This window comes from Vulpes vulpes, chromosome X (genome assembly GCF_048418805.1).
Source record: "Vulpes vulpes isolate BD-2025 chromosome X, VulVul3, whole genome shotgun sequence".
Taxonomy (NCBI): Eukaryota; Metazoa; Chordata; class Mammalia; order Carnivora; family Canidae; genus Vulpes; species Vulpes vulpes.
The window spans coordinates 1,186,966-1,212,830 of NC_132796.1; the positions used below are offsets into that span (position 1 = coordinate 1,186,966).

Here is a 25,865-nt window from a genome sequence, read left to right on the forward strand (position 1 = left end):
CACCCGCAACCCGAGTTCTGGGTCACACAGACCACATGCCAGAAGGCAGGCAGGATAAGGCGCTCTGGCTGAGCTGACAAAGCCACCTTGTGACTGTCTGAACGACACTCATTACTTCTTATCTGTTAAATAGTGCATACAATAGGCCCTGCTAAAACCACCCGTTTAATCTTCTGGGTAATTAACTTGTAAAACAACCCTGTCCTCAGTACTGCTGACACGGAGACAGGACGATGTGATCCCGACAGGTTCTGTTTGCAGAGAACACGGTGCCAGATCAGAAACTCCCAGGGGGGTGGGGGGCTGTGGCTGTGGAGGAATGGGGATCCCCTCTGCCCAGCCCACCCGGAGACGTGAGAGAAATAAACTCAGAGCGCAGATGGCATTTCTGCAAAACAGGGGTGCATGGCAGGTGCTTGGTACTCAGTAATGAGACGTATATCTTATGGGACGTATAGGATAGGCTGTCAGGAAGAGCATGCCCTCCAGGCAGATTCACCCCAAAATGCGATCAGACTTTGACAAACTGGGGCACCTGCAACCCCTAACCTGCAACTTTACAATCACCAAAAACGAATCCTACCGCGACCTCCACCCTAACCTCATCCTAACTATACCCCCAACCCTGAGCCTCATCCTCATTTCAACCCTGATCCTGATACAGACCTTGGCCAAAACCATAAGAAAAACCAAAATTCTAACATCAACCCCCAACATCTAAATCCTTAACTCACATTAACCTTGACCCTGAACATGGCCCTAGCCCTGACCTTAACCCTAACACTAACACTAGACACTGTCCCAGATCCTACCCCTTACCAACCCTAATGGCAATCCAAGACCCTGACCCTAATCCTGACCCTGATACTGACCCTGAACCTCACTCTGACCCTGATCCTAACCATCCTTCGAGGTAACACAGGAGCTGGATTTTCACAAAGTGGAAACACCGTGCATGGCTGCTCATCCTCCTCTGTGTAAACCCCCTGCTGCCTAGCTATGTCTGTGCATTTTGCTTATTCATGCTTATTCATGAGCATTCAGAATCCTGTATAGAGGGCAGTCTGTCCTTAATAAAAATATAGATTCAGCGCTAAAAGAAATGAGCCCTCAAGACTGTTGGGCCGGCAGGATCAAGGGGGATCGGGAGGCACCAACAAAATGGTGGCAAATCCCCCACCCTGTGGCCCCCAACTTTGAACTTTCCTATCAGCAGCAGACCACCGAGGAGATGTCATCGTCATCATCATCATCAGGGGAGCCTGAGTCTATGCAGAAAACCTGAACTGTACCTTACTCTGACCCCATATAAGGGCATGGGCTGTTATTGTTCCATGCTGACTTCACCAGTAATATGCCTAATACCTATCATCCCCTACAGATACCCAACCCCTTACTCCACCCCCCTTAAAAAGCCCCCTTGCAGGGATCCCTGGGTGGCTCCCAGGATCCATCCAGTCCCATGTCAGGCTCCCTGCATGGAGCCTGCTTCTCCCTCTGCCGGTGTCTCTGCCTCTCTCTCTCTCTCACTCTCTCTCTCTCTCTCTGTCTCTTGTGAATAAATAAATAAATTCTTAAAAAAAAAAAAAAAAAGCCCGCTTGCACTCCCCTGTGCGCGACTTCCCCGCTCTCTCCCTCCCCTGCAGAACCTCCCCCGTTAAAAGCCTGTCCCGACCAACTTTTGCCTGGCCTCTCTATTTCATTTCACTACTGATCAGATTAAACCTGACAAAGGCATGAAAAGATAGGGAGGATTCCTCAATGCATATGAGTAAGTGAAAAAAGCCAGTCTGAAAAATACTACATACGCTATGATTCCAGCTCTAGGACATTCTGGAAAAGGCAAAACCATGAAGAGAGTAAAAAGAGCTGTGGTTGCCAGGGGTTCAGCGGGGAGGGATGAGCAGGTCAAGCACAGAAGATATTTAGGGCAGTAAGATGATTCTGTTTGGCATCATAATGGTGTATCCACGTCACCGTACATTTGTCCAAATCCCACAGAATGCACAACACCAAGAGTGGCCCTAATGTAAACAATGGGCTTTCATTATCAATAACAATTAATAATAATGTCTCCATATTGGCTCATTGATTGTGGCCAAGATGTTAATAATCTGCAAAGCTGTGGGGGCACATGGTTGGGTATTTCCTGTTCTATGCTCAAATTTCTATAAGCCTAAAATTCCACAAAAAATTTAACGTCAAATTTTTTTTGGGGGGGGTGGTAATAAAAGTAGAGATTCCATAGTGGCCAGGTGAGCAATCATGCATGGTGATGCAATCATGCACGGTGATGTCCTCTCCCCACCCCCAGGTACAAAGAAAGAATGGGTGTTACAGGTAGGAAGCCTTCTTGTGACTCATTTCCCAAAAGGAAGTTCTGAAAGTGCATTCTCACCTTTAATCTTACAAGCAGAGGACATACAGAATTTTCTCTGAGTAGGAAGGGTCATTCTGTAAGGTGAAATTCTTATAGTCAAGTGCACTTGGGACGACCACAGAGAGGAAGCCGTCACAAGATGACAAGTTAAGGAAATCCTTGTTGTCCTGGGCTATCACATCAACCTCTCCATCACCTCCCCAGCACTGGACGGGTGAAAAACGCAGCCTCAATTAAGTACTCAAAACAAAGGACGAGTCAGGGCAGGTGACTGATGATGGGTAAAGCCCATGCCTGGGATGGCAATGATATAAGTGACTGAGGAACAGGCACGCCAAGCACTGAAACCCCACAGAAAGCCCTCCCCGTCCAAGCCCAGGGCTTATCAGCATGTTCCAGGCTGTGGAGTGAGGATATATACGTTAGGGAAGGAGAAAAAGGCTGAAGCAACCTCAAGGTGTGGCCTGCCAAGTGGGGGTGCTCCAGGTTCAGAAGGCTAGCTCAGAGCACGCGGAGACGGGTGGGCAGATAACCCAGGCAGAGAGACATCTCTACCTAGAGCTCCCAAAGCAAGGCATTGCGACATGCACATCCTATGTCAACTGGGTGCATTTCACCCTTGCCAGCCCTCTTCAGGCCAACACAGCTTCATCAAGTAGACTAACCATCACCCAGATGAGCAATTCAGCATGAAAACACATGGCGGGGGAGAAGGGACAGCCATGATTGGTGCCAGCGTCCTGGAGAGCCACCTGCCAACATGCATTCCACACCCGTTCTACTCCTCATTCTGGTTCTCAGAATACATCTCAAGGGCAACTTGAAAAAGCACTCAAGGATACAAATACAAGGACATCAAGCCTATACGATAGTAATAATAAAGTGCATTGATAGGAAATCAGGTAAATAATTTGGTCTATCTCCACAATGGAAGAGTAGGTAGGCATAAAAATAAGGACTTCTATTTAGGAACAGAGAAATAAAAAAAAAAAAAAGAGAGAAATATGTCCAACAACATAGAACATGGAAAAGTGAGAGGTTATAGGCGGAATGGAAAGCAGGATCTCATGCTGCTTGGTAGATATGTACACAGAACCCAAGCAGCAGCTGTGTCGTGCTTCCTCCTGAGGTGATGCTCTGGATTTGAAGGATTCACGCCCTTGTCTTGGGTCGTGAAGACTCTAGAACACTCTGCAGCCCTTGGGCATTTCCAGGGTCCTTGGGGAGCATGTGGTTCCCTCTACCGATTCCTACTGATATGAAGAGTGGTCCATGACTTTCCTATGAAAGTCACCACCATGACTTTCTTGCCATCATTTTGTCCCACTGACGGAAGCATGGGATGCTATCTTTGGCCTCACACACACGTGCACTCACAGCACATCCTCTATGCACAAGCCAGGTGTGTGTGTAACAGGTCTTCCTGGGGACAGAACACACTACACTATATAAACCAGTGTTCCTAGAACACCCTGGACGATGGACACCCAACTCAACTTCTACCTGCCAATTTCTTTCCCTTCCACTTCCCTGCTGGGGGATGGAGCAGCATCCCCGCCCCCCCATCCCCAAGGATCTCACTTATTTCTGAGTTCATTCCTGGAGATTGAGTTCAAATTTCCAACGTCTCCACTTATTATAAACTGCATGAAGCCGAGCAACTTCCCTAAACTCCTTATGATCCCATTTGGAAAATGCATATAGTGATAATACCTACCTCAAAGGGCAGGACACGTGAATTGACGCATGTAAAAGGTTTTTACAACAGTAGCTGGTCCATAGCAAGTATCCACCAATGTTGGCTGTTTCCCAGCTTATGGCAATTGCTACCATACAGAAGTGTAGTGGTTTCTTTTCCTCGGGCTCCTCATTGTAACCTCGCTAGCTTATTAGAGAGTGACCACAAATCCTGGTTTGCAAAAGACAGTTCTCATTGATCGCTTTCCCCACCCTTACAGGGTACTTCTCAGATTGCAACGTGCACAGATGCAGAGCTCAAGCAGAAAACGGTAAACAGAGGCGCCGAGGAGTCAAAGATCGGAGTTTAGGGTTATTGGGGCACCTGGAATTGATAGTACAATGCCAAAACTGAAAGGTGCGCAGGAGTAGAGCTTGAGCAGAACATAATAAATAGATGGGCTAAGAGGTCAGTGGTCAAAGTTTGGGGCTGTTAGGGCAGTTGGAATCAACAGGTACAATCCTAAAACCAAAAGGCCTGGGGGTTGGGGAGCAGAGCACCAAAATATGAGTAGAAACTCCTGTGCACCCCTTGGCTGAGGACTGAATTTCAAAGGCTCCAACTTGAGACACTAAGGAGCTCAGAAGCAAACAACAGCTGGAAGGGTGAAAGGTGAGCAGAGAAATTTCAGCCGCTGCCTGGTGCTGGGGAGACACGATGACATTTAAGTCCTGCCAAGTTGGAAGGGTTTGGCAAGCACGTTGGACTCTCACCTGAAACCTGAGATGGTCTATGTCTTTGAAGAAAGGGCTGTGTCTCAACATTAAGAGCTCCGTCCAAGGCCCGAGGGCAACAATGAAATAGACTCATGACAACCAGACCTGCAGCTGGGCTTCCATAAGATATAGGTATTCAGCAAGTCTTACCATTGCTTGCTACAAAACTCAACGTTCTTCAGAGTTAGACAACGGAACCCAAAGTCTGCGCCATGGATCAGTCACGGTGTTTAATACACAACAAAAATAACTTCACGTGCAAAGAAAGAACAACATGTACATAACCTGCTGTCAAGAGAGAAAAGAAACAATAGAAACAGACTCAGAGATGACGCTGATGTTAGAATTCGCAGACAGGACTTCAAAATAACTAGTATCTATTAAGGAGCCTACAAGAACAGATGGGCGTCAAGTCCCTGGTTGAGTGTCTGCCTTCAGCTCAGGGTATGATCCTGGCGTCCCAGGATCGAGTCCCGCATCTGGCTCCCCGCAGGGAGGCTTGCTTCTCCCTCTGCCTGTGTCTCTCATGAATAGAGAAATAAAATATATTTTTAAATATCCAATGATGGGATTAAAAGTATAATAGGGGCACTTGGGTTGCTTAGTCAGTCAAGCATCTGATTTCGGCTCAGGTCACAATCCCAAGGTCCTGGGATCAAGTCTGGCATCAGGCTCTCTGCTCAGCAGGGAGTCTGCTTGTCGCTGTCTCTCTGCCGCTCCCCTGCCCCCACATGTGTTCTCTCTCTTTCAAATAAAAAAAAAAAAATTTTTAGCATAATAGACACAATTGAAAAAAACAATTCGGTAAACTTGAGGTAGGTCAACAGCAATTATCCAAACTGAAGCGCAGAGCAAAATTTTTAAAAGCTGGGATAAAATGAACAGTGCTCCATGAGATGCCAGACGGCGTCACGCTATCTAACGTACGTGTAATTGCAGACTCATAAGAACAAGATGGAAAGAACAGAGCAGATAACATTGTTATAAAAAAATGACTGAAAATTCTCTAAATTTTATCATGCCCAACTAGTCACAGATATAGAAAGCCTTTTACACCCCAGCAGGATAAACATAGGAAGAAATAGGAACCACACTTATGCATATTCTCAAACTTCTGAAAACAGAAGAGATGGGAAAAAGACACTTATATTCATGAAGTACTGATAATAATTATAGCTGACTTCTCATCCTAAATGATAAAGATCCATGTCAAAAAAACTTTAATACCGTGGGGTCAGGGGTAGGGCTCAGGGCGTGATTCCTGAGTCCCAAAATCGAGTCCCACATCGGGCTCCCTGCAGGGACCCTGCTTCTCCCTCTGCCTGTGCCTCTGCCTCTCTCTCCTCTGTGTCTCTCATGAACAAATAAATAAAATCTTAAAAAATAATAATAATAATATCCTGGAGGCCAGTGAATGTCCTCAATCTGGAATTCTGTATCCACGGAAAATACCTTGCAATAAACACAGGCGAAGTAACGACATTTTCAGACAAAGGAAAGGTGTGGAAACTTGAGATGAGCAGACTCACAGTTAAAGAAATGCTCGCAGGATTTTATGAGGAAGAAGTGAAACAGCCCCAGATGGAAACCTGCATCTATGGGGGGGGGGGGGCTGGGGGCCACAGGGGAAGATGGGGATACAAAGGGATCACCTCATCTGTGGATAAACACTTGGGATCATGCAGCTCTCACACCTGCTCTCTGCAGGGAGTGCAATGTGATTCCACGAGAAGAGCCTTTAAGATAAAACCTGCAAATAAAGGAAATATAAATATTTATGTCCAAGGCATTACAGTACCTCACAAAGACTCTCCTGCCTGTAAGGGGTTACAGCATCGGCTAGCAGGGGGACCTAAGGGATTTCTCACTCGGGAACACGCTCGGTTCTGTCTGCTGAGAACCATGTGTCACTGAGAACGTGCGGCCCTATCCCTGGGTCTTAATGCTGTGTGTAAAATATCTTTACAGAACACTCCAGTTTATTGTTAAAAAAAAAAAACCAACCCTTTCTTACCGTATGCTTCTATTTTACAGCAACTGAAGTCTCTACTTCAGTTCCCCAGAAGGGAAAAATACTACGGAAGGAACGTTTCTAGAATAATTTTTTGAAACGGTTACACGTGCGTGATGCCGCATCACATAGCTTAGATGCACAGAGCATCTTGAGATGTCTTCGAAGGAACCACTTGAGACGTGTCCAGGGGAAAAGCAGAAACAGAACGGCCGATGACACTATGGGCCGTGAAAATAGTCCATAAATTATTGGTGGGGGAAGCAGAACGAGGCAGGCGCTCTGAGGATGAAAATTCTTTCTCGTGGGATTTTTTTTTAAATCCTCCAGGTATTTATAGAGGCGCTAAGGAAACCAGGCAGACAATTGCCCTCTCTCATAGAACTCACCTTGCTAGTGTTTCAAAAGGTTAAAATTAATCGTTGCAAGCCTGAGAGATGAGGAGCCTTTAATGTAAGGAACAAGGTGAGACCTATAATAGCCGATTAAATTTTCAGAAAGTGCTGAGCGACTCCTCCAATGCCTTCAGAAAAGACACGGTGACCTTCTAAACCTTCTAATTACCCACAGGAAACCAGGTGTCTGTCCGTCTGCTTGGCTGTCGTCTAGCTAGCCAGCGTGGCTGCTTATTGCCCAACCCAGGACACTGAATTAAAACTGAAGGGTAAAAAAATAAAATAGGACTCAAGTTGGAAAAATTTACATCAACAAGGGCTATTTTATGTTAAGTAAGGAAGACAAGGCGTCTTGAGTATACGGCAGACCTGAATGTACGTGCAGAATATTGTTGAGACTACTCTTGGGGTATCACTGACTGTTGGCCAACAAACTTCCATCCAGTGCTCCACCGTAGGAATGGGGCATTGAGAACTCTACGCCATAAAGAAAAAGGATACCCGGTGGGCAGAAGCAAGAGATCCATGCAATCAACACTCATTCAAGGTTGTCCCAATGGACCAAGCTCCAGAAGGACCATTCTGCAGAATCAGAGTGTCTACGAGAAGAAGAAACATGGTAGGTGTCTACTCATCTCACGGTAGGTCTACATTCGAGATCTGAATCTCCCTCGGATGACGAACACTAGTAGATGGCGATCCGGGGACGCTGTTACCTATTCCCATAATGCACATTGAACTGACATCATAGCATATTTTTTTTTTGCTTCCATGACCAATTAAAATATTCTACAGCCAGTTGGATAATCCAAACATTATAGTTCAAAGATGTATTTCTAAGCTGAAACCGTCTGGCCGGCAAGGGCAACACAACTGACTTTTCCGGGTGCAGGAAAAGGTCTCTTTCAACGAAAGCGATTTTTTGGACGTAATACCTAAGCCAAAGCCCGTGAATCAAACAGCTGGCCCCTCTTCCCAGTAAAGACGGATGAGCTACTGCTGGCGGAATGATGTCAGGGAAGATGGAAACTGGTCAACAAGCTATTTCTCAAGAGCACAAAGCAAAGCCTGTTTGATAAGATCACAGACGTTGTATTTCCAATGGGATCGCCACGCGGAAGATTTAGGATTAGGGAATTCTCACAGCTTGTGAGAGTCTATGGCTAACGTGCAAAACAGAAATACCTTCTCTAAGTACTTTTAAGAGTATTTCAATGCTCTTTTCCCGTTTGTGCTCATGCTCACTGGGACCCTGTTACCTCTGTGACTTGTTTTTGTGGTGGTGTTGGGTTTTGTACTTCTATTTTGTATTTTATTTATTGATTTTGGTCCTAGATAAGCAGGAGTAGGTGCTCCAAAAGAGATGGCTTTCTTCAGCAGTTATTACTCAAGAACAATAAGGATTTTGGTGGCGCCATGGATACAGGATGACAAGGCACTGAAACTCTTATCCCTGGAAAATGGCTCAGTTGAGAGATGAGCCATATCGCCTCCGTTCCTGAAAACACTCATAAATTTGTCCTTCCAAGAGCTCAATCACCTGAAGGTTGGGACGTGGGCAGCCTCCCACCCCAGCCCAAAGTAGGGTCTCGACCGACCATGACCTCAAAGGCAGAAAGTTCCAGAACCTCAGGAGGATGAAGCATTTAAGCATTAGTTGGGTTTTCTGGGTTTTTTTGGTTGTTTGTTTTGTTTTTGTTTTTGTTTTTGTTTTTTACTTAGATTGAGTCCCGAGAAGAGGTGGTGGTAGGCATTGAGAAATCATTGTGTTCTGACAGTTAACTACACTAATGTTACAATGTGTGCTTGCTTGCTCAAAAAAGAAAAAAAAAAAAGACAAAGACTGCAGAACCGAGAGACAATTACCCAACACAGAAATCACAGAAGAGCCATAATCCATAATAAGTGTGGCTCACACAGGCGCCAAGCCAAGTTGCGTTACTGGGGGTGTGTGGGCAAGAATTTCGGAGGCTCTGGTGGGTGCACGCTGGTGTGGAGAGAAGCGTCTGCAGCTGAGCTCAGCTCTGGAGAGCATCCCGAGCTAGACTTGATTACAGGGAGATGTGCTGAGAGGAAGGAGGGCTGCTGACGGACGGGCGGCGGCCAAGGGACGGGGAGACGCAGCTCCCCCAGCAGGTGCCCACAGGAGCTGCTGGTATACCTGTTGTCCCATGGCACAGAGAGCAGCCCTGGGGCTCCCGGGATGGCGTCCTTGGGGGGCCCCCAAGGCTGGATGCAGATTCAGCCAAAGTGCAAGTCTGTTCAAGATCCACCACCCAACTACCCCCATCCAGCCAAGCCCCAGCATCGTCCCCCTGACACAGCAGGCGGAAGGGGCCCTGCACTGACCAACTGCTCCACTCACTCACTTCTAATATAAAACTAATAGTGTTACTTTCTTGTTTAATTCAATGCAGCCAAGATTCACTTAAAATGTGTGTGTGTGTCTGGCTCAGACCTCCCCCCCCACCCTCCACAGACCCATTCAGTCACAGTGGACACAGGCAACCGCCATGAATAGGTTCTTGACTTGGAATACCCATGCTGCACACCTCAGGGCTCACCCAGCCCGGGGCCAGACACCTTCCCAGCCCTGCACGTCCACTCCCAGGCCAGGCTAAGCCCAAGACCGGTGACAACCCTCGGGGCATCTGTCGGTTCTGTCCTAAGAAGCGGAAAGGACAAAGCAAAGTAGGGTCAGATGCCCTCACCAAGGACACATAGCCATGCTTCTTGTACACAGAGAGGGTCTGCCCCTTTCGGAAATGGAGATGCCCAGGAGTGGGAGGCAGGAAGGGGGTGCAGCATGCATCGAGATGGGCTGGCGCTCTAGGGCCCGCAGGGGTGCACCCAAAGGGTTATCCGTCGTACTGCCCGGATCTCCCAGATACTAATTCGGTGCATCAGCTTTGTGGCATTTGACGGGAAAGAAGAAACAGGAGCCGACGGCAGGAGGCACCATCAGCTGACGAGAGGCGGGTGACCGCTGTCAGAAGTGAGCACGCCATCCTGCGATCATGAGTCATTGCCTTGCCGACCCAAGACCCTCGGTGGCCTCCCCTCCAGCGCGGACATGCAGACACAGAACCGTCCCTTCAATGCATGGCCTTTCCATGCCCACAGCTCAATCTCAACACACAGCACAGGAACCAGCATTAGTCATTTCTAATGTCAGACAGGGCTTCTAGAACATTCTTTCCCCCGACAAACAGGGCTACTGGTTATGGGTTTGTGAGTAGGTGTGAAGCTCTCAAACGTCACGAACACTTACTCCCTCCTTGCTTAGGCTGTAGCCTAACTTGCCTTAGCAAGTTTTGGCAAACTGTCCTTTCTTAAAAAATACATTCGGAATGTTTCAAAAGTCTCAAAGAACACATGATTTGGCGGTTTCCCATGAGACTCCTCTTTGAGTCTCAAAATAGCGGGACTGTGAGGGGTCAACCAGATGGAAATGCAGATTTCTGGGCCCATCCTTAGAGGGTGTGACTCCTCACAGGGCTGGGCATCTGTATTTGTAACATACTCGTCGTGATGCTGCGGGGCTGGGAACACAAGCGTGTTGGAGAACACCACCTCCTTAAGCCATGGTAAATGGGGACAGGGGACAAAGATCACGTATCATGACCATTTTCTGTGCGGGGCAGGTGGTGGAAGGAATCGGCTCCCGTCTGCAACAGCCACCTGTCGTCATACAAAGAGCGGAACCAGCTCTGGGCTCCGGGGAAACCACTGCCTATTGTGTCCCAGGATCAAAGGGATCATGTCACAAAGGTGGGAGGCACCCAGGACACCCCCCAGCCATGCGGACAGGGTGAAATGGCAAGTTTCGTGGCGGCACTGTATGACCTAGATAGATAATAAGGGCTCCATGGGACAGACGCTAACTGGACTTGACTGCCATCCGTGGCTCGCTCTCTTCTGGCCTATTAAGAAGAACCACCATTGGGACGCTGGGGTGGCTCACCCAGTTAAGCATCTGATGCTTGGTTTTGGCTCAGGTCATGATCTCAGGGTCATGGGATTGAACCCCATGTTGGGTTCCATGCTCAGTGTAGAATCTGCTTCTCCCTCTCTTTCTCATCCTCCTCTGTTCATGCTCTCTCTCTCTCTCTCTCAAAATAAACAAATAAAATCTTTAAAAAAAAAAAAAAAAAAGGGAAGACGAAGAAGAAGATCCACCATACGATCAGACAGGGGAAGCCCCAGCACATGGGACATGCTCAAGGCGCCATCTTGGTTGGAGCCAGTCCAAGATGGTCATGTGCATGTTTTCTTTTTCTGTTATTTATTTGAGAGAGAGAGTGCACATGAGTAGGGGGAGGGGCAGAGGGAGACAGAGAAGCAGACTTCTGTAGGGAGTGGGGAGCCGAATGCGGGCTTAACCCCAGGACCCTGGGATCATAACCGGAGCTGAAGGCAGACGCTTCCCCGATGGAGCCAGCCAGGAGCCCTGTATCTTGTTTCTTTACACATAAGGCCCAGGAGCAGGGCTCAGAAGGCACTCAGGAGCACTGGCAAGCAGGAGAGATATAACACGCAGGTGTCCACGGCTCGGGGTGAACAAGGAGAGAGAGCAAGCGCTACAGGGTTTGCGACAGAGCAGGGTGGAGCCAAACACATCCCTGTTTGAATGATCTCCAGTCAAGAACCAGCAACCAGCAGAAGCACCTGCTGGCAGGTGCCTCCCACGGTTCCCGCATGAAGACATGCCGCAGAGGGCCTGCAGCCCTGCAGATGGACACGGGATGACAACGAGAGACAAGAACGAGCGGCGCTTCCCAACACGTTCCCCAGGAGCCGCCTACACAGCAACGCTCTCCCGGGGACACGGTTACTGCCATTCGTCTCTCGCCAGCGGGGGCCGGAAATCTCCAAAAGAAACGCACCAGAGGGAGAAACAGCCCCTGCCCCCCGAGTGCCACCTCCACCCCCCGTGCTGGCGATCCCAGGTCCCACACCGGGTTCCGGGGCTCAGCCACAAACACACACTCAGACCAAGGAAAACAGCCGCTCGGCTGGCGAGCAGTACCTTTGTCGTTCAAAGTCTCTTCTTGTATTTTTCTCACGACGTCCGGGGCACTGCTGTCATTATTTCCAGCTACAAGGAAAAGAAAAGATAGGATCGGTGGGAATGTTGTTCAGACATTATTGAGCATGACAAAATGTTGTCTTGAGACGCAAAACATAACCCCAGAGGGATCTCTTTACGGTTTCCCATCGTGCCATGGGGTGGAAAGGGGCCGTCAGGGCAGTTGTGGCCAACGCCACCTATCGCCAAAGCCTCTCCTCTAGCCTGGATCGGTGAGAAGGATGCATTTGTATGAAGTTTCCCCTTTTGATGATTACAGGGGTGTCAGGCACCTGGTGGCACAATGAACATGGGGGGTGGCTGGGTCAGGGTGGGGGAGCCAAGAGGAGCCTAAGCAACAAAATGTTGGTGGGAAGGTCAGAGCAGATATAGACCTTGCTAAGAAACTTCTAGCGGACACTCAGCTCCTCCCACTCACTGGTGGTCTGAGCTATAAAATGATCATAGGACATTCCTACTATGTACTTGGGATTTCCTCATCCATGAGTTCATAAAAACCCATAAAAACTCCATACTTGGGATTTCGCATTTCCTCATCCACAACTCCATAAAAAACCATAAAAACTCCATACTTGGGATCCCCATTTTCTTATCCACGACTCCATAAAAAACCATAAAAACTCCATACTTGGGATTTCCCATTTCCTCATCCACAACTCCATAAAACACCATATGAACTGCATACTTGGGATTTCCCATTTCCTCATCCACAACTCCATAAAAAACCATAAAAACTCCATACTTGGGATTTCCCATTTCCTCATCCATGACTCCATAAAAACCCATAAAAATTCCATTCTTGGGATTTCTCATTTCCTCATCCACAACTCCATAAAATCCCATAAAAACTCCATATTTGGGATTTTCCATTTCCTCATCCACAACTCCATAAAAACCCATAAAAACTCCATACTTGGGATTTCCCATTTCCTTATCCCTGACTCTGTAAAAACCGGCAGAGAAATGGCTCTGGTGGTTGTTGAGTTTAGAAGAAAGGCAAAGAGTGTTTCATACGTGAGGGACATCACTGTTAAAAAAAAAAAAAGACTATGAAATTTGGGGGTTGAAATAGTGAAACAGGTTTCTTAATGTCTGACTAGATGAATGTGCACTGATGTTTGGAGGAAGGCGTGTTGCTTCCCAACTGTGTCCCTGAGCACACAGTCCTAATTTTAAGGCGTGCCACAAGGGGCTGCAGTTCGGGGGAGAAGCTCAGGAGATCCCGTCTTCCCATACGCCATCACGAACAACTGGACCTGAGGCAGATTTTCAGATCCTTTGCGGGGTGAGCCAACCCTGAGACTCCCTGCACGGGTGAGTCATGGGAGGGCTTCCGCAGAAGGGGATTAGAGCTGGCATCTGAGGAACACACATGTGGGTGTGAAGCCCCCAGAGCCCCGAGAACTGACAGGTGGCATGAGGACACCAGGCGAGACACCTGGCCTGGGAGGGCCAGGTCACAAGGGGGAAGGGCTGGCTTGCGTGACCCTCCCACCTGGGGCCCCCTTCAAGAATAGACGCTATTACACAATTGTTAGATTTTTTTGCTCCAAGAGTCGCCCTGCGTGGCGGGGTGCACAGCCAGGCAGGATGCCGTGTCAGGGATAACCAGAAAATTGTATTCCATCTCTCAGTGTTGTAGGCATCAAAGACAATAAAATAAAACTCACCTTTCTTTGAGTTGGGGCTATGTACATGCATGAGCTTATTTCTGAAATCCTGTGCGATTTTAAAATATTCAATAAGCACCCATTACCAGGCCACCCTTCTGCATCAAGGGTGGCCTGGTGGAAGCTTGCACAAACTAGGAGAGATGCTCCATGTTTGCAAAAAAAGATATAAATGGCCAGAGGAAGCAAGAGGGCATCAAACCAGCAGAGGAAACTGGTCATGGTGACCACTCCCCCTAACGGGCAGCTCATACTCTCCCTAAGGCATTGTATTAGAGGTAGGGACACAGGCACTTTTTTTTGGCAAAGGTCATCTTTATCAGCTGGCTCCCCAGAGCTGGACATGGAACCTTGACCCTACGCAATCACTAGAGTTTTCCCTACATTTACTGAGCAAATATTGCGTAAGAGACAGCACTTGACCAGGATGGAAGGTGGGCACAAGCACAGTGGATCTGCCTTCGGCTCATGCTTTTTGTGGGGGGCAAAGTTTTAAAGATGTTGAACCCAAACCAGAGCCAGCAAACTAGGAAGCTAGTGCCTAATCTCAGGATCTGCCTGATGTAAAAAAAATAATAAAAAATAAAAAAAATAAAAATTTGAACAATGGCCATGACTGTAGCTTTAAATATTGACAATGATGCTTTCCCGCTATCGGGGCAGAGTTGATCATTGAGAGACACACCTAGGCAAATAGTTATTATCTGGTCCACACCAGAAAAAAAATTTACTAGCCCCTGGTCTCAACCTTCGATGGCTGTTCATGAAGAATTACAAAGAAAGATCCTCCACCAAAACAGTATTTTGCGACTATAAGAACGAAGACACCGTGAGCAGATGAGAAATTTAATAATTAATGTATTTATAGCACTATTAATGTGCTTGGGTTGGATCCAGGTTCCCTTCCCAATTCTCTAGCAAGTAATGGAGTATTCTTTAAACATTAATGGACTTGGGATTGGAAAATTTGAAACTGAATATACACATCTCTTAGTTTGTATTTAATGTGAGATTTATATTAAAGTGTCCAGTGATAATATTTCGTTAAGTGGCCTTCTAGCAAACTGTCACACAAAATGAAAAACTGTCCCTCTCAGAGCATACACAATTATGCCCTGAAGGACTCAGGGAGGAAGGAAGATTCATGCTTGATTGGACTGCCTGAGAGGGGTCAAACTGTGACCCATGCAGACATCAGAAGCTCAGTGGGAAAGAAGATGCAGGAGGGTGAGGAGCACAGGTGGTGCTTACTCTGTTTAACTCAAGAAAAGGAGAAATTTGGTGCTCGCAGGACTGTTTCTGGTGCTCAGGAAACATCACCTAAATGAGGAGGTAACAAGAGAGCTGGGGCTCCAGTCCTCCGATGCATGGGTGCTAGGTGCCTCCTCACATGCTTTCACTGCATTGTGTCTGCAGTACCTGCTCGCTCCTCACTCAACTAGACCTCAGCATGACCTAATCCCAACCTGACTTCCTCATGACCTAACCCAACTAGACCTCATCATCACCTAACCTACTAGACCTCATCATCACCTAACCCAACTGGATCCCATCATCCCCTGCTCAACTAGATCCCATCATCACCTAACCCACTGGACCTCATCATCACCCACCCAACTAGACCTCATCATCACCTAATCCACTAGACCTCATCATCACCCACTCAACTAGATCTCATTTATCACCTAATCCACTAGAGACCTCCTCATGACCTAACCCAACTAGACCTCATCATCACCCACTCAACTAGACCTCATCATACTCACCTAACTAGACCTCATCATCACCCACTCAACTAGATCTCATTATCACCTAATCCACTAGAGACCTCCTCATGACCTAACCCAACTAGACCTCATCATCACCCACCTAACTAGACCTCATCATCACCCACTCAACTAGATCTCATTTATCACCTAATCCACTAGAGACCTCCTCATGACCTAACCCAACTAGACCTCATCATCACTCACCTAACTAGACCTCATTATCACCCACTCAACTAGATCTCATTATCACCTAGTCCACTAGACCTCCTCATGACCTAACCCAACTAGACCTCATCATCACCTAACTCAACTAAACCTCCTCATGAACCAACCCAACTGCACCTCATCATCACCCACCCAACTAGACCTCATCGTCTAACCCAACTAGACCTCCTCATGACCCACTCAACTAGACCTCCTCATGAGCTACCCAATTAGACCTCATCATGACCTAACCCATCTAGACTAAACCACCACACTGAAGCAAAAAGCACAGAAATGGAACCATTTTTTTTCTTTGCATTGCAGCATTGCCTGGTTTCACAAAGAATAAAGAAGATGAAGACAAGTGCACTAGAGAAGTTACGGGGGGGATGCCAGCCCCCACCTGTTCTCAGACCACAGGATCCTGCTCCACCAGCTTACTTCTGCCACTAGCTCTGATCCAGCAGGCCCTCGGAGGGGACCTACTGCTCCTCCTGACATCACTTTGATCAAGTCATCCCAGATGGTGGCAGAAACCCAAGACATGGCAGTTGTCTCCCAGAGACCTGAGACCCTTCACTCACACACCTTGTCTCCATGATGTGCTCAGGTCCCAGGGAGAAATAAACATATCATGGGGATGCTACAGTTGAAGGGGAGCTCTGGAAGTGCACACTCAGATGGGTCTCCTGTCCTGCAGGACCCCCGCACCTGCCAACAACTCCTGTTCATCTAGGGGGGTAGATACGGACATTGGTAAAGACTGTCCTCGCAAGGACTTGTCAAAAACCATTTTATCATTTCCACATCAATTGAGACAATGGAACTAGGACACATTCCTGAAGAAAAAAAATACTGGTGAGGAAAAAGAACAGTGAGGTCAACCAGGAAGTAATCAACCCCTCCCAAAGCTTGAAAGTGCTTGAATGTGCACCATTCTACAGACCCCCATGGCTCGTGAGAGAAAAATGCCTAAATGGGTCCATCAGGGAGGAATCACTGTAAGAAACTGTGCGTTTTCAGAAAAATGACATAGGGCAAGGGTCATGTGATACAAAATTTTTAAATTGTGGAGTCATGTTTTGCAAAAGTGAAAAAAAAAAAAAAAAGCTCAAATTTAGAAGTATGAGCCCATTGGATTATGAGACTGAAGGACCAGCTGAGCATACCTCCGAGGACAACAGAAGGCCACGATGGCTAGACCTGGGGGCTCCCCATCTGGGTTAAGAGCCCCCCCCCCAGAAAGCCTCCCACCATGGAATTCTGGGGGTCTGTGAGTTTCAACACCAACAACCAATACCATCATGGTGGCCGACCCCCAATGGACTGTGGACAACACTCAGAAGTATGGGCGGGGTCTGTGACTTGGCCAGCGACACAAACCAGAGATGTTTGCAGAGCTTAGTTCAGGTGCTGAAGCCGTCTCAAAATAAAGTTTAGGATCATCACAGCTTCCAATCAGTAGGAGCTACTGAGCCCACCAGTAGGTCCTGTTATTTGTCGTATAAAGATATGAAGTCTGTGATTTCATGGCAGGTTTGTGTTCTTATCTATTTTTCTACCTGCATCTCAATACCATTTGGTTTACAGTATGTTTTTTAAAGATTTCATTTATTTATTCATGAGAGACACAGAGAGAGAGAGAGAGAGAGAATGGGGCAGAGACACAGGCAGAGGGAGAAGCAGGCTCCATGCAGGGAGCCCGATGTGGGACTCGATCCCGTGACCCCAGGATCACGCCCTGGGCCAAAGGTGGTGCTAAACCTCTGAGACACCTGGGCTGCCCCATTTGGTTTACAATATTATGGATTTTGGTTTGTGTGTTTAGGCATCAGTAGACACCAAAGGGGCCCAAGCACCAGGAAAGGGGAAACCTGGCTGTGTACCGCGCTCGTAAAGAGACAGGAAAGAGTAGAACACATTCATGTCTAAATACCCAGCCCCAACGATCACTTCTTAACTGAAATCATCCTTCAATAAATGATGGCAGGCAAAAGTCGCAGGAAAAATAGAGAGAAAGGAATAAATAACTCATTAATGAATAAGGACCACACGCAACATTATTTAGAAACTCTGAAGTGAAAGCAATCCGTAACACCCTAAAACCAGACATATAATATGATTTCTGTAAAAACGGACACCATGAAAGATATTAATTGAATGCAAATGATGTCAATAGGGGACATAATTAGCATGAATTGTATTGTGTGTGTGTGTGTTTTTTTTCCCCAAAGGTGATGTGCACCGCATCATTTTTGCTAGCTGATTAAAAATTCTACCCCCAATGCACCAGGAAAACTAACAAAAGTAGAATGGGTTGATTTGAGCTGTCTGTTTTCCCGGGCAAAGAAAATCCCTTTGTTTCCAAAGAAGAGTCTGATGCCAGGATAAGGAGCAGACAGAGTTTCAAACAGAAGAATGGAACATGTAGTGTCAATAGGATACAGCTGCCGAGGAAGCCAATATGTTGACACGTGCTCAGAGTCTACAGTGGGCTATGGTGCATCTTCTGCAAATTCCTATGTTGAAGCCCAGATCCCTACGTCCTCACAATGTGACCTCATTTGGAAGGGGGGGGTCTCTAAAAAGGTGATTATGGTAAAATGAGGTCATTAAGGTGGGTTGTCACGCAGTAGGGCTGGAGTCCTTATAAGGACATCCTTAGGTGTTTCCCAGATCTGTTTCACCCCTAAGCAAATCGCTGTTTGCCCACGGATATAACTGGGTATCTTCCATTAACCAAAAATACGATTATCACCTAGGATCACATGCATGCCCAGTCTCGCCAGATGCTTCGCAGTGGAATAGCCGATTCCATCCGTGCCTCCGGTCACTATGGCAACACGTTCCGGTTGTGGGGCCAGAACTATAGAAGAAGAAGAAATGAATCAGAGTTTTCAAGGCAGAGTACACGTTTGGAAGAATTCATCACGAGAGAACACACGACGGAAAACGGGAGTTGAGAGTCGGTAACTGTGGTTCGAGTCCTCGTGGACCGAAGGACAGGCAGACGTGGACAAGAGTCTTTACTGTGGGAAGAAATGGGTGAGGTGAGCAGGCTCAGCAGGTTAAGGATGAGCTGGTGTGAATAATTTCAGTAGATTCTGGGTCACGGGGGCCCGTCCCTACTTGTGCGTCCCTGGCGTTGCGGTGATTTGGGTGGACAGTGGCCAAGTGTGTGGTCCCGGACCTGGTGGGACGAGGGCTCTGAACGGGCTGGTTGGCATGTGAGAGGCGTGCTCCCGGGTGAAGCGCTTGGTATCTCTAGGAACTGGCCACCCCCGGGACACTGAGCATTTGATAAAGGTGACAAAGATGAAAATTTTTACTTAATTTTATTTATTTATTTATTTATTTATTTATTTATTTATTTATTTATGATAGTCACACACACACAGAGAGAGAGGCGCAGAGACACAGGCAGAGGGAGAAGCAGGCTCCGTGCACGGGAGCCCGACGTGGGACTCGATCCCGGGTCTCCAGGATCGCGCCCTGGGCCAAAGGCAGGCGCCAAACCGCTGCGCCACCCAGGGATCCCCTACTTAATTTTATTTTTAAGATTTATGTCTTTATTTGAGAGAGGGAGCAAGCGAGAGAGCACAAGCAGGGCTCGGGGGGGCAGACAGGGAGACAGACTCTCAAGCAGACTCCATGCTGAGGGTGGAAACCAACGTGGGCTCGATCTCATGACCTTCACATCACAACCTGAGCCAGAACCGAGAGTCGGACGGTTAACGAACTGAGCCACCCAGGTGCCCCAAAGATGAACTTTTCAATCAACGGTGTTGAGACACATAAATAGACATTTGGGGAAAAAAAGGCAAAATTAGATCCATACCTCATATAGTGCCCATCAAAATTAACCAAGGGGAAGAAGTTACACAATGAACGTAGCAGGGGGAAGAAAAACATGAATATGTTTATCTTTAACCTCAGAGTATGAAACGCCTTCATAACCACAGGTCAAAGTTGAGAAGAATAAGCAGACAAATTTCACTATGAAAATGGGGAAAAAAAAACACACACACCAAAAGCAAAGCTAGAAATAAGTGATAAGTCATTTAAAAATCGCAACTCTTATCACATGCAAATGGCTATTTTTCCTGATATGTAAAGAGTTCTCACAAATCAAGAAAAAAAAAAACACTCTATAAAGAAAAAGGGCAAACATAACTCTGTATATGGAAACATACGAAATGAAATGGTCCTTACAAGGATGTGTGAGTTTTTACCCAATAAGAGACACGTTCACGAAAACTCACCGAGATGCCATCTGACTGGCAAAAGTGCAAACACTTTGATGCTACACTTCTCTGACACGGTGCTGGCAAGCAGAGACTCACGTACACTGTGCGTGGGGATGCAAAGGAAAGTCCACGTGGGTGTGTGTGGGGGTGTCCTTGGGTAACATCCAATGCAATTTTTTAAAAAGATTTTATTTATTTATTCATGAGAGACACAGAGAGAGGCAGAGGCACAGGCAGAGGGAGAAGCAGGCTCCACGCAGGGAGCCTGATGTGGGACTTGATCCGCGGACCCGGGATCACGCCCGGAGCCAAAGGCAGACGCTCAACCGCTGATCCACGCGGGCGTCCCTATCTAGCGCAATTTGAAACACATTTATCTGTTGATGCCACAAAAGCACTTCCAGGAATGTGCCCTGGATATGCAAGCTGGGCCGCCATCGCGGAGCCCACGTTTCGCACTACAGCCACGTCCCTGCATGTAGGGCCATGGAGGAACAGCCTACAACACATCCACGCCGTGGGGTGTCCTAGCCCATCCTTGGTGTCCACAGTCACTCAGGGAACAGTCAGCAGCCTTGAGTGGCCTAAGCGCAGGTGAGACATCCCACCTGCAGTCACGATGGGGTGGGAACACATCAGTCATGTGGGGAAGGTGGCCGTTCGGGGGTTCTCAAGGTCACAGGGATGCTCCACACTCGTGCGTTCACAAGCCCAAGGTAAACGGTGATGGTATTGGGGAATATTGCCCCGAAAGAGCTCATGGTTCTGCGGGACATCATGCAAGCACTACGTGATCCTGTGGGCTCCTGTGTCTGGCATCTGCACCCAGGCAGGAGGCCCCTCCACAGCTGGGAAGAATCCATGCACCACGGAGGCCATTCCCAGTCAAGACTTTGTCTCAGACATACAGGCCCTGGGGTGCTCCTTTGTGCTCATGATACCATCAAGGCAGCTTTCACCTGCCCTGCGTGAGAACAACCTGCTGGACCTGCACACTTTGGCTGCCTGCCGCCTTGGCCAATGTCGCCGGGGCGCACACAGCTTCTCACGGGTGCCCTGTATCTCACCGCCTGGCCTGCTGGCAGGTGCAAGGCTGGTGTTCCACGAATGCTCAGTGACTACAGTAATGCACTAACCCATCCACTGATGGATCGAGCGGAGATGGAAGGCCACCCCCTATTCTGAAATAGCAAATGAAATATGCCATGATGTGAATGTGGGGCTCCCTCTGCTAAAATTCATATGTTGAAGACGGGAAGACCAGGACTGGCCCCAAAACACCGAAATGACGGGGATCCTTGGGAGGCACGCACACCATCGTTTGCCAACCTGAAGTACGATGTGCGGGTGGGGCGGACGGAGGGTGAGCCGCACGTGAGGACACAGAATTAGGGCAAAGGCAGGCACGTGGCAGGCGGGAGACGGGTCCATCCCGTGTGCACAGGCAGACGGAGCCCCTGGAGAACGCAGGGACCGCCCCAAAACGTAGAGGTTCGTGTGGCGCGGGTGGCCCTGGGAACATTCCCGCAAGAGCTTTAAAATTCCCATAAAGAATCAGCATTTCTTGGTCCTGGAGACACATGCGCTCCCTGCAGTGGGACACCCCCACGGGTTCTGCTCGGCAGCCCGGAGCCGCGTCATCGAGGCCACCAGCAGAGCTGCCCTGACACAAGCCCAGGACTCGCTTCGAACGTCCCGGCGATTGCCACAGCGTGAAAGAGAATAGAGGCTCGTGGACAGACACACGTGCCTCTGTGAGCAGCTGGAAACAACACTCACGCGTCAATGGTCCTAGACATGCGCTTTTGGGGGACATTCGTCAGGCAGGGGCGTGGGGCAGTGCAACCGGGGCCCCGGCTCCCGCACAAAGCCGACCTCACACACACGTCGGGGTCAGGAAGCCAGCTGGCGTGGCCTCCGAGCTGCCAGGGGGACATCTGCGGGGCTGGAGAGGCGTGCGCAAGCCCCAGGAAGGAGGGTGACCGTGTCTCTCATTGCCCCGTGGTGAGCCCTGCAACGCACATTGTCCAACACCAGGTCCGCGGAGCAGGCGAGCACGCACGCCAGCCCCCGCCGTCCGAGGCCCCACCGCTGCACGGTCCTGCGCACTGCCATTGGCGGTTGCATCCGGGCCGGTTCCGGGGCAGGCCCGCGAGGGCTCGCAAGGAAGCACACAGGAGCTGCTGCTCTGGAGGGGGCCGAGGACAGGCGTGCACGATGGAGGGAAGTTGCAGCAGCCAGAGCGGAGGCAGGAGGTGACGACCTGAGCGGCGTGCAGCGGGCGAGGCACGTGAACATCCTTCAGGTGCAAGGGAGGATGCACAGCAGGTGCAAGAGGACGGAAGCCCAGGAAGCATCTGGAAACAAGACTGGGGGCCGCGTGGCCGGACGGGCAGGAAAGATAGCGCCACAGCTAGGCTGCGGGGCTCCCTCCCCACCGAGGTGTCGGGGCTCAACCCTGTGTGCAAAACAGACCCCATCCCCGCAGATCTGCTACATGCCACCTCCTGCAAACAGAAATGTGTCCCCCATCCGTGCGCCCGCCATGCTTTCCCGATCAACGCAGTCAACTTCATGTTCTGCAACGCGCATCCCACCTCCTCCGGGGCCCGCTCTACAGGAGCTGCTTTCAATTCCTTCCAAATCCCGACTGGTTCGCACATAGCATTTATTTTTTAGAAGCAGACGGCGCTGCAGAGCCCCGTGGACACCCCGTAACGGGGATGCAAATGTAAAGGCTTTGCTCTTGATTGCTCAGCCTGCACACAGCAGCTTCGACGTACAGATGCTGTAGTTTGCACACGCGTGCGCTGAAATGCACGCCTGACGTGTGTCCCACAGAGGTCGGCTCCCAGGCTGCCTCAGGCAAGGCCGTCGCAGGGGAGGAAGAGGGGCTGGCCCGCCGGGGGTCCCACCCCCTTCAAAGCTGGGGTGTGCACCTGCTGTGTCCGCATCCCAGAATTTGCCACGTGCACTGAACAAGCAAGCCATGGAGGCCACAACCCAAGGAGATAGATGGGTGGATACGTACAAACGTACATACACAGATGATTGATGGATAGATATAGGATGGATAGATAGGATGGACAGATTGACAGATATGACGGATGGATAGATAGATGGATCGCTCGATAAACAGAATCGATGGATGCATAGATAGATGATTGGTTGGTGGACGGATGGATGGATGGACAAGCTGGGGCTGGTTCCTCGTGAGGCCTCTCTCCTTGGTGAGCAGACTCCATGTTCTCCCCGTGTCCTCACGTGGTCGTCCCTCTGTGCATATTTGTGCCCTCGCCCCTCTTCTTATTAGGACCCCGGTCCTATGGGATCAGGGCGCACCCTCATGACCTCCCATTATCTCGACCATCTGCAGAGCACCTATTTCCCAGTAAGACCCCCTTCACAAGTACCAGGGCCAAGGCTTCAACATATCTTTTTTGAGGGGGAGGGAGGCACAATTGAAACCCCAGAAATTGAAACCCCAGAAATTGGTGCACATGCACGCACACATGTGTGCAAGGGCACGCCAGCCCGACTAGAGGGGCTCCCTAGGAGCACAGGTGAGCCGGCCACTCTCCCCACTCATTTTATCTCCCGGACGCAGCTCAGTTCCAGCCCAGAGGCCTTCTATGCTTCCCCCCTGCCTCCCAAACCTGGCTGCAAAGCGGGGATCACCGTGCATCACCTTGCACGCCACCCTCTGTTCTGCACGCCCGCGTCCTTCCTTTATCTTGGTTCCGCCACCAAGTCCCACAGGCCAGCTCACCGACGACGGGTAGGAGGGAGCGCTCGGGACATGCTGGCTGTAACCTGACCTCCACCAACCAGCCGGTACCAGGTCAGCAGCTGCCACACACACACACCGTGAGGCCGCTCGGGGACAACGTTCAGGTCTGCTGCTTTCATCCCCAAACCACCTCGCTCGGCAGCCTCACGTCCAACAGCGCACCCCTGATTTGTTCTGGGGGCCACCGTGCAACTCAAAGCACCAGCAACCAGCACCTCCGAAAGCAACCAGCACCTCCGAAGCCTATTTACTTCGCAAAGGCATGAAGTGTGCAGGCCTTTGCGTCCGGAGAAAGAGCTCCCGTCCAGGGCCCGGACTATGTTTAGAGCCCTCGTGGGTCATTATGCTTTTTTAAGAACTGAAATGTCCAGGGTTGACCTCATGCCTCCGCGAGGGCCAACATCTAGGGAAGCAATAAAATGACAGCTCGCGGACCACAGCACAGGAAGTAAGACAGGGCTCAAATATTTAAAGATATGAAATGTTTAAAAATAGTATTTAGATAATTTATGTATGCAAATTATTGAACAATTTATATATTCAAAATTCAAAAGTTAATCTAAATATCCAACCATTTGAGGGATTTAAATATTCAGATATTTGAAAGATTCAATGATTATTTAGGTAATTTAAATTTTCAAATATTTGAACAATTTAAATATTCAAATATTTGAAAAATTCAACGATTACTTGAATCATTTACATTTTCAAAAATTTGAAATATTTAAAATATTGTTTAAATGATTTGCGTATTCAGGTACCTGAAGTGTTTAAAATATTGTTTGAATGATTCACATAGTCAGATGTATTGAAATATTTGAATATTGTTTAAATAACTTACATATCCAGATACTTGAAATATTTAAAAATTCTTTACGTAATTTAATTATTCAGATACTTGAAATGTTTAAAATATTATTTAACTTGAATATTCAAATATTTGAAATGTTTAAAATGTTAACTTAAATATGCAAATATTTGAAATGTTTAAGATATTATTTTACGTATAATATTCAGGTATCTGAAATATTTAAAATATTGTTTCAGTAATTAATTTATTCAGATACTTGAAATATTTAAAATACTCTTTAAGTAATTTACATATTCAGATACTTGAAGTGTTTAAAATATGAAGTTAAATATTCAGATATTTGAAATGTTTAAAATATGGTTTAACTTGAATATTCAAATATTTGAAATGTTTAAAATATTATTTAACTTGAATATTCAAATACTTGAAATGTCTAAGATATTATTTTACAAAAATATTCAGATATCTGAAATGTTTAAAATATTGAGTAATTAATGTATTCAGATACTTGAAATATTTAAAATATTCTTTAAGTAATTCACATATTCAGATACTTGAAGTGTTCAAAATATTCTTTAAATTACCATATATTCAAAAAATGAATAAATAAATTACCATATATTCAGATACCTGAAATATTTTAATATTATTTAAATAATTCACATATTCAGATACTTGTGTTCAAAATATTAAGTTAAATATTCAGATATTTGAAATGCTTAAAATTTGAACTTGAATATTCAAATATTTGAAATGTTTAAAATATTATTTTACTTAAATATTCAGATACCTGAAATGTTTAAAATATTGTTTAAACGATTCAAATATTTAAACTTTTGAAATATTTAAACATCCGATGATAGAAAGCGACGGGAACGCGGTGGCGGCTATTTCTTAGCGGGTGACCGCTCAGCGACAATGCCTTTTCTAGGGAGCTCACAGAATTTGTGCAGGGAAACGTCAGGTCACACTGAGCATGTAAAAAAAAAAAAAGGTTTAATTCTACAGAATCGAAAGTGCGTCGGGTAATATCAGAAGGCACACG

The 25,865-nt window shown here is 47.7% G+C and overlaps 1 protein-coding gene across 5 annotated transcripts in view; it reads right to left on the bottom strand.

The window, feature by feature from the left end:
• Positions 1-25,865, bottom strand: part of DHRSX (dehydrogenase/reductase X-linked) — a 214,404-nt gene that overhangs the window by 169,574 nt on the left and 18,965 nt on the right. For 4 of the 5 annotated variants that reach the window (XR_011998211.1, XR_011998210.1, XM_072743880.1 and 1 more), the window contains exons 2-3: positions 18,731-18,838; positions 12,270-12,338 (exon numbers count right to left, since the gene is read on the bottom strand). Coding sequence is in view for 3 of the 5 variants with exons in the window: in XM_072743880.1 (XP_072599981.1) it covers positions 12,270-12,338; positions 18,731-18,838 (177 nt within the window). In the remaining 2 variants the exon portion in view is untranslated. The remainder of the gene's footprint in view (positions 1-12,269; positions 12,339-18,730; positions 18,839-25,865) is intronic. The other variant, XM_072743881.1, reaches the window with a different exon arrangement.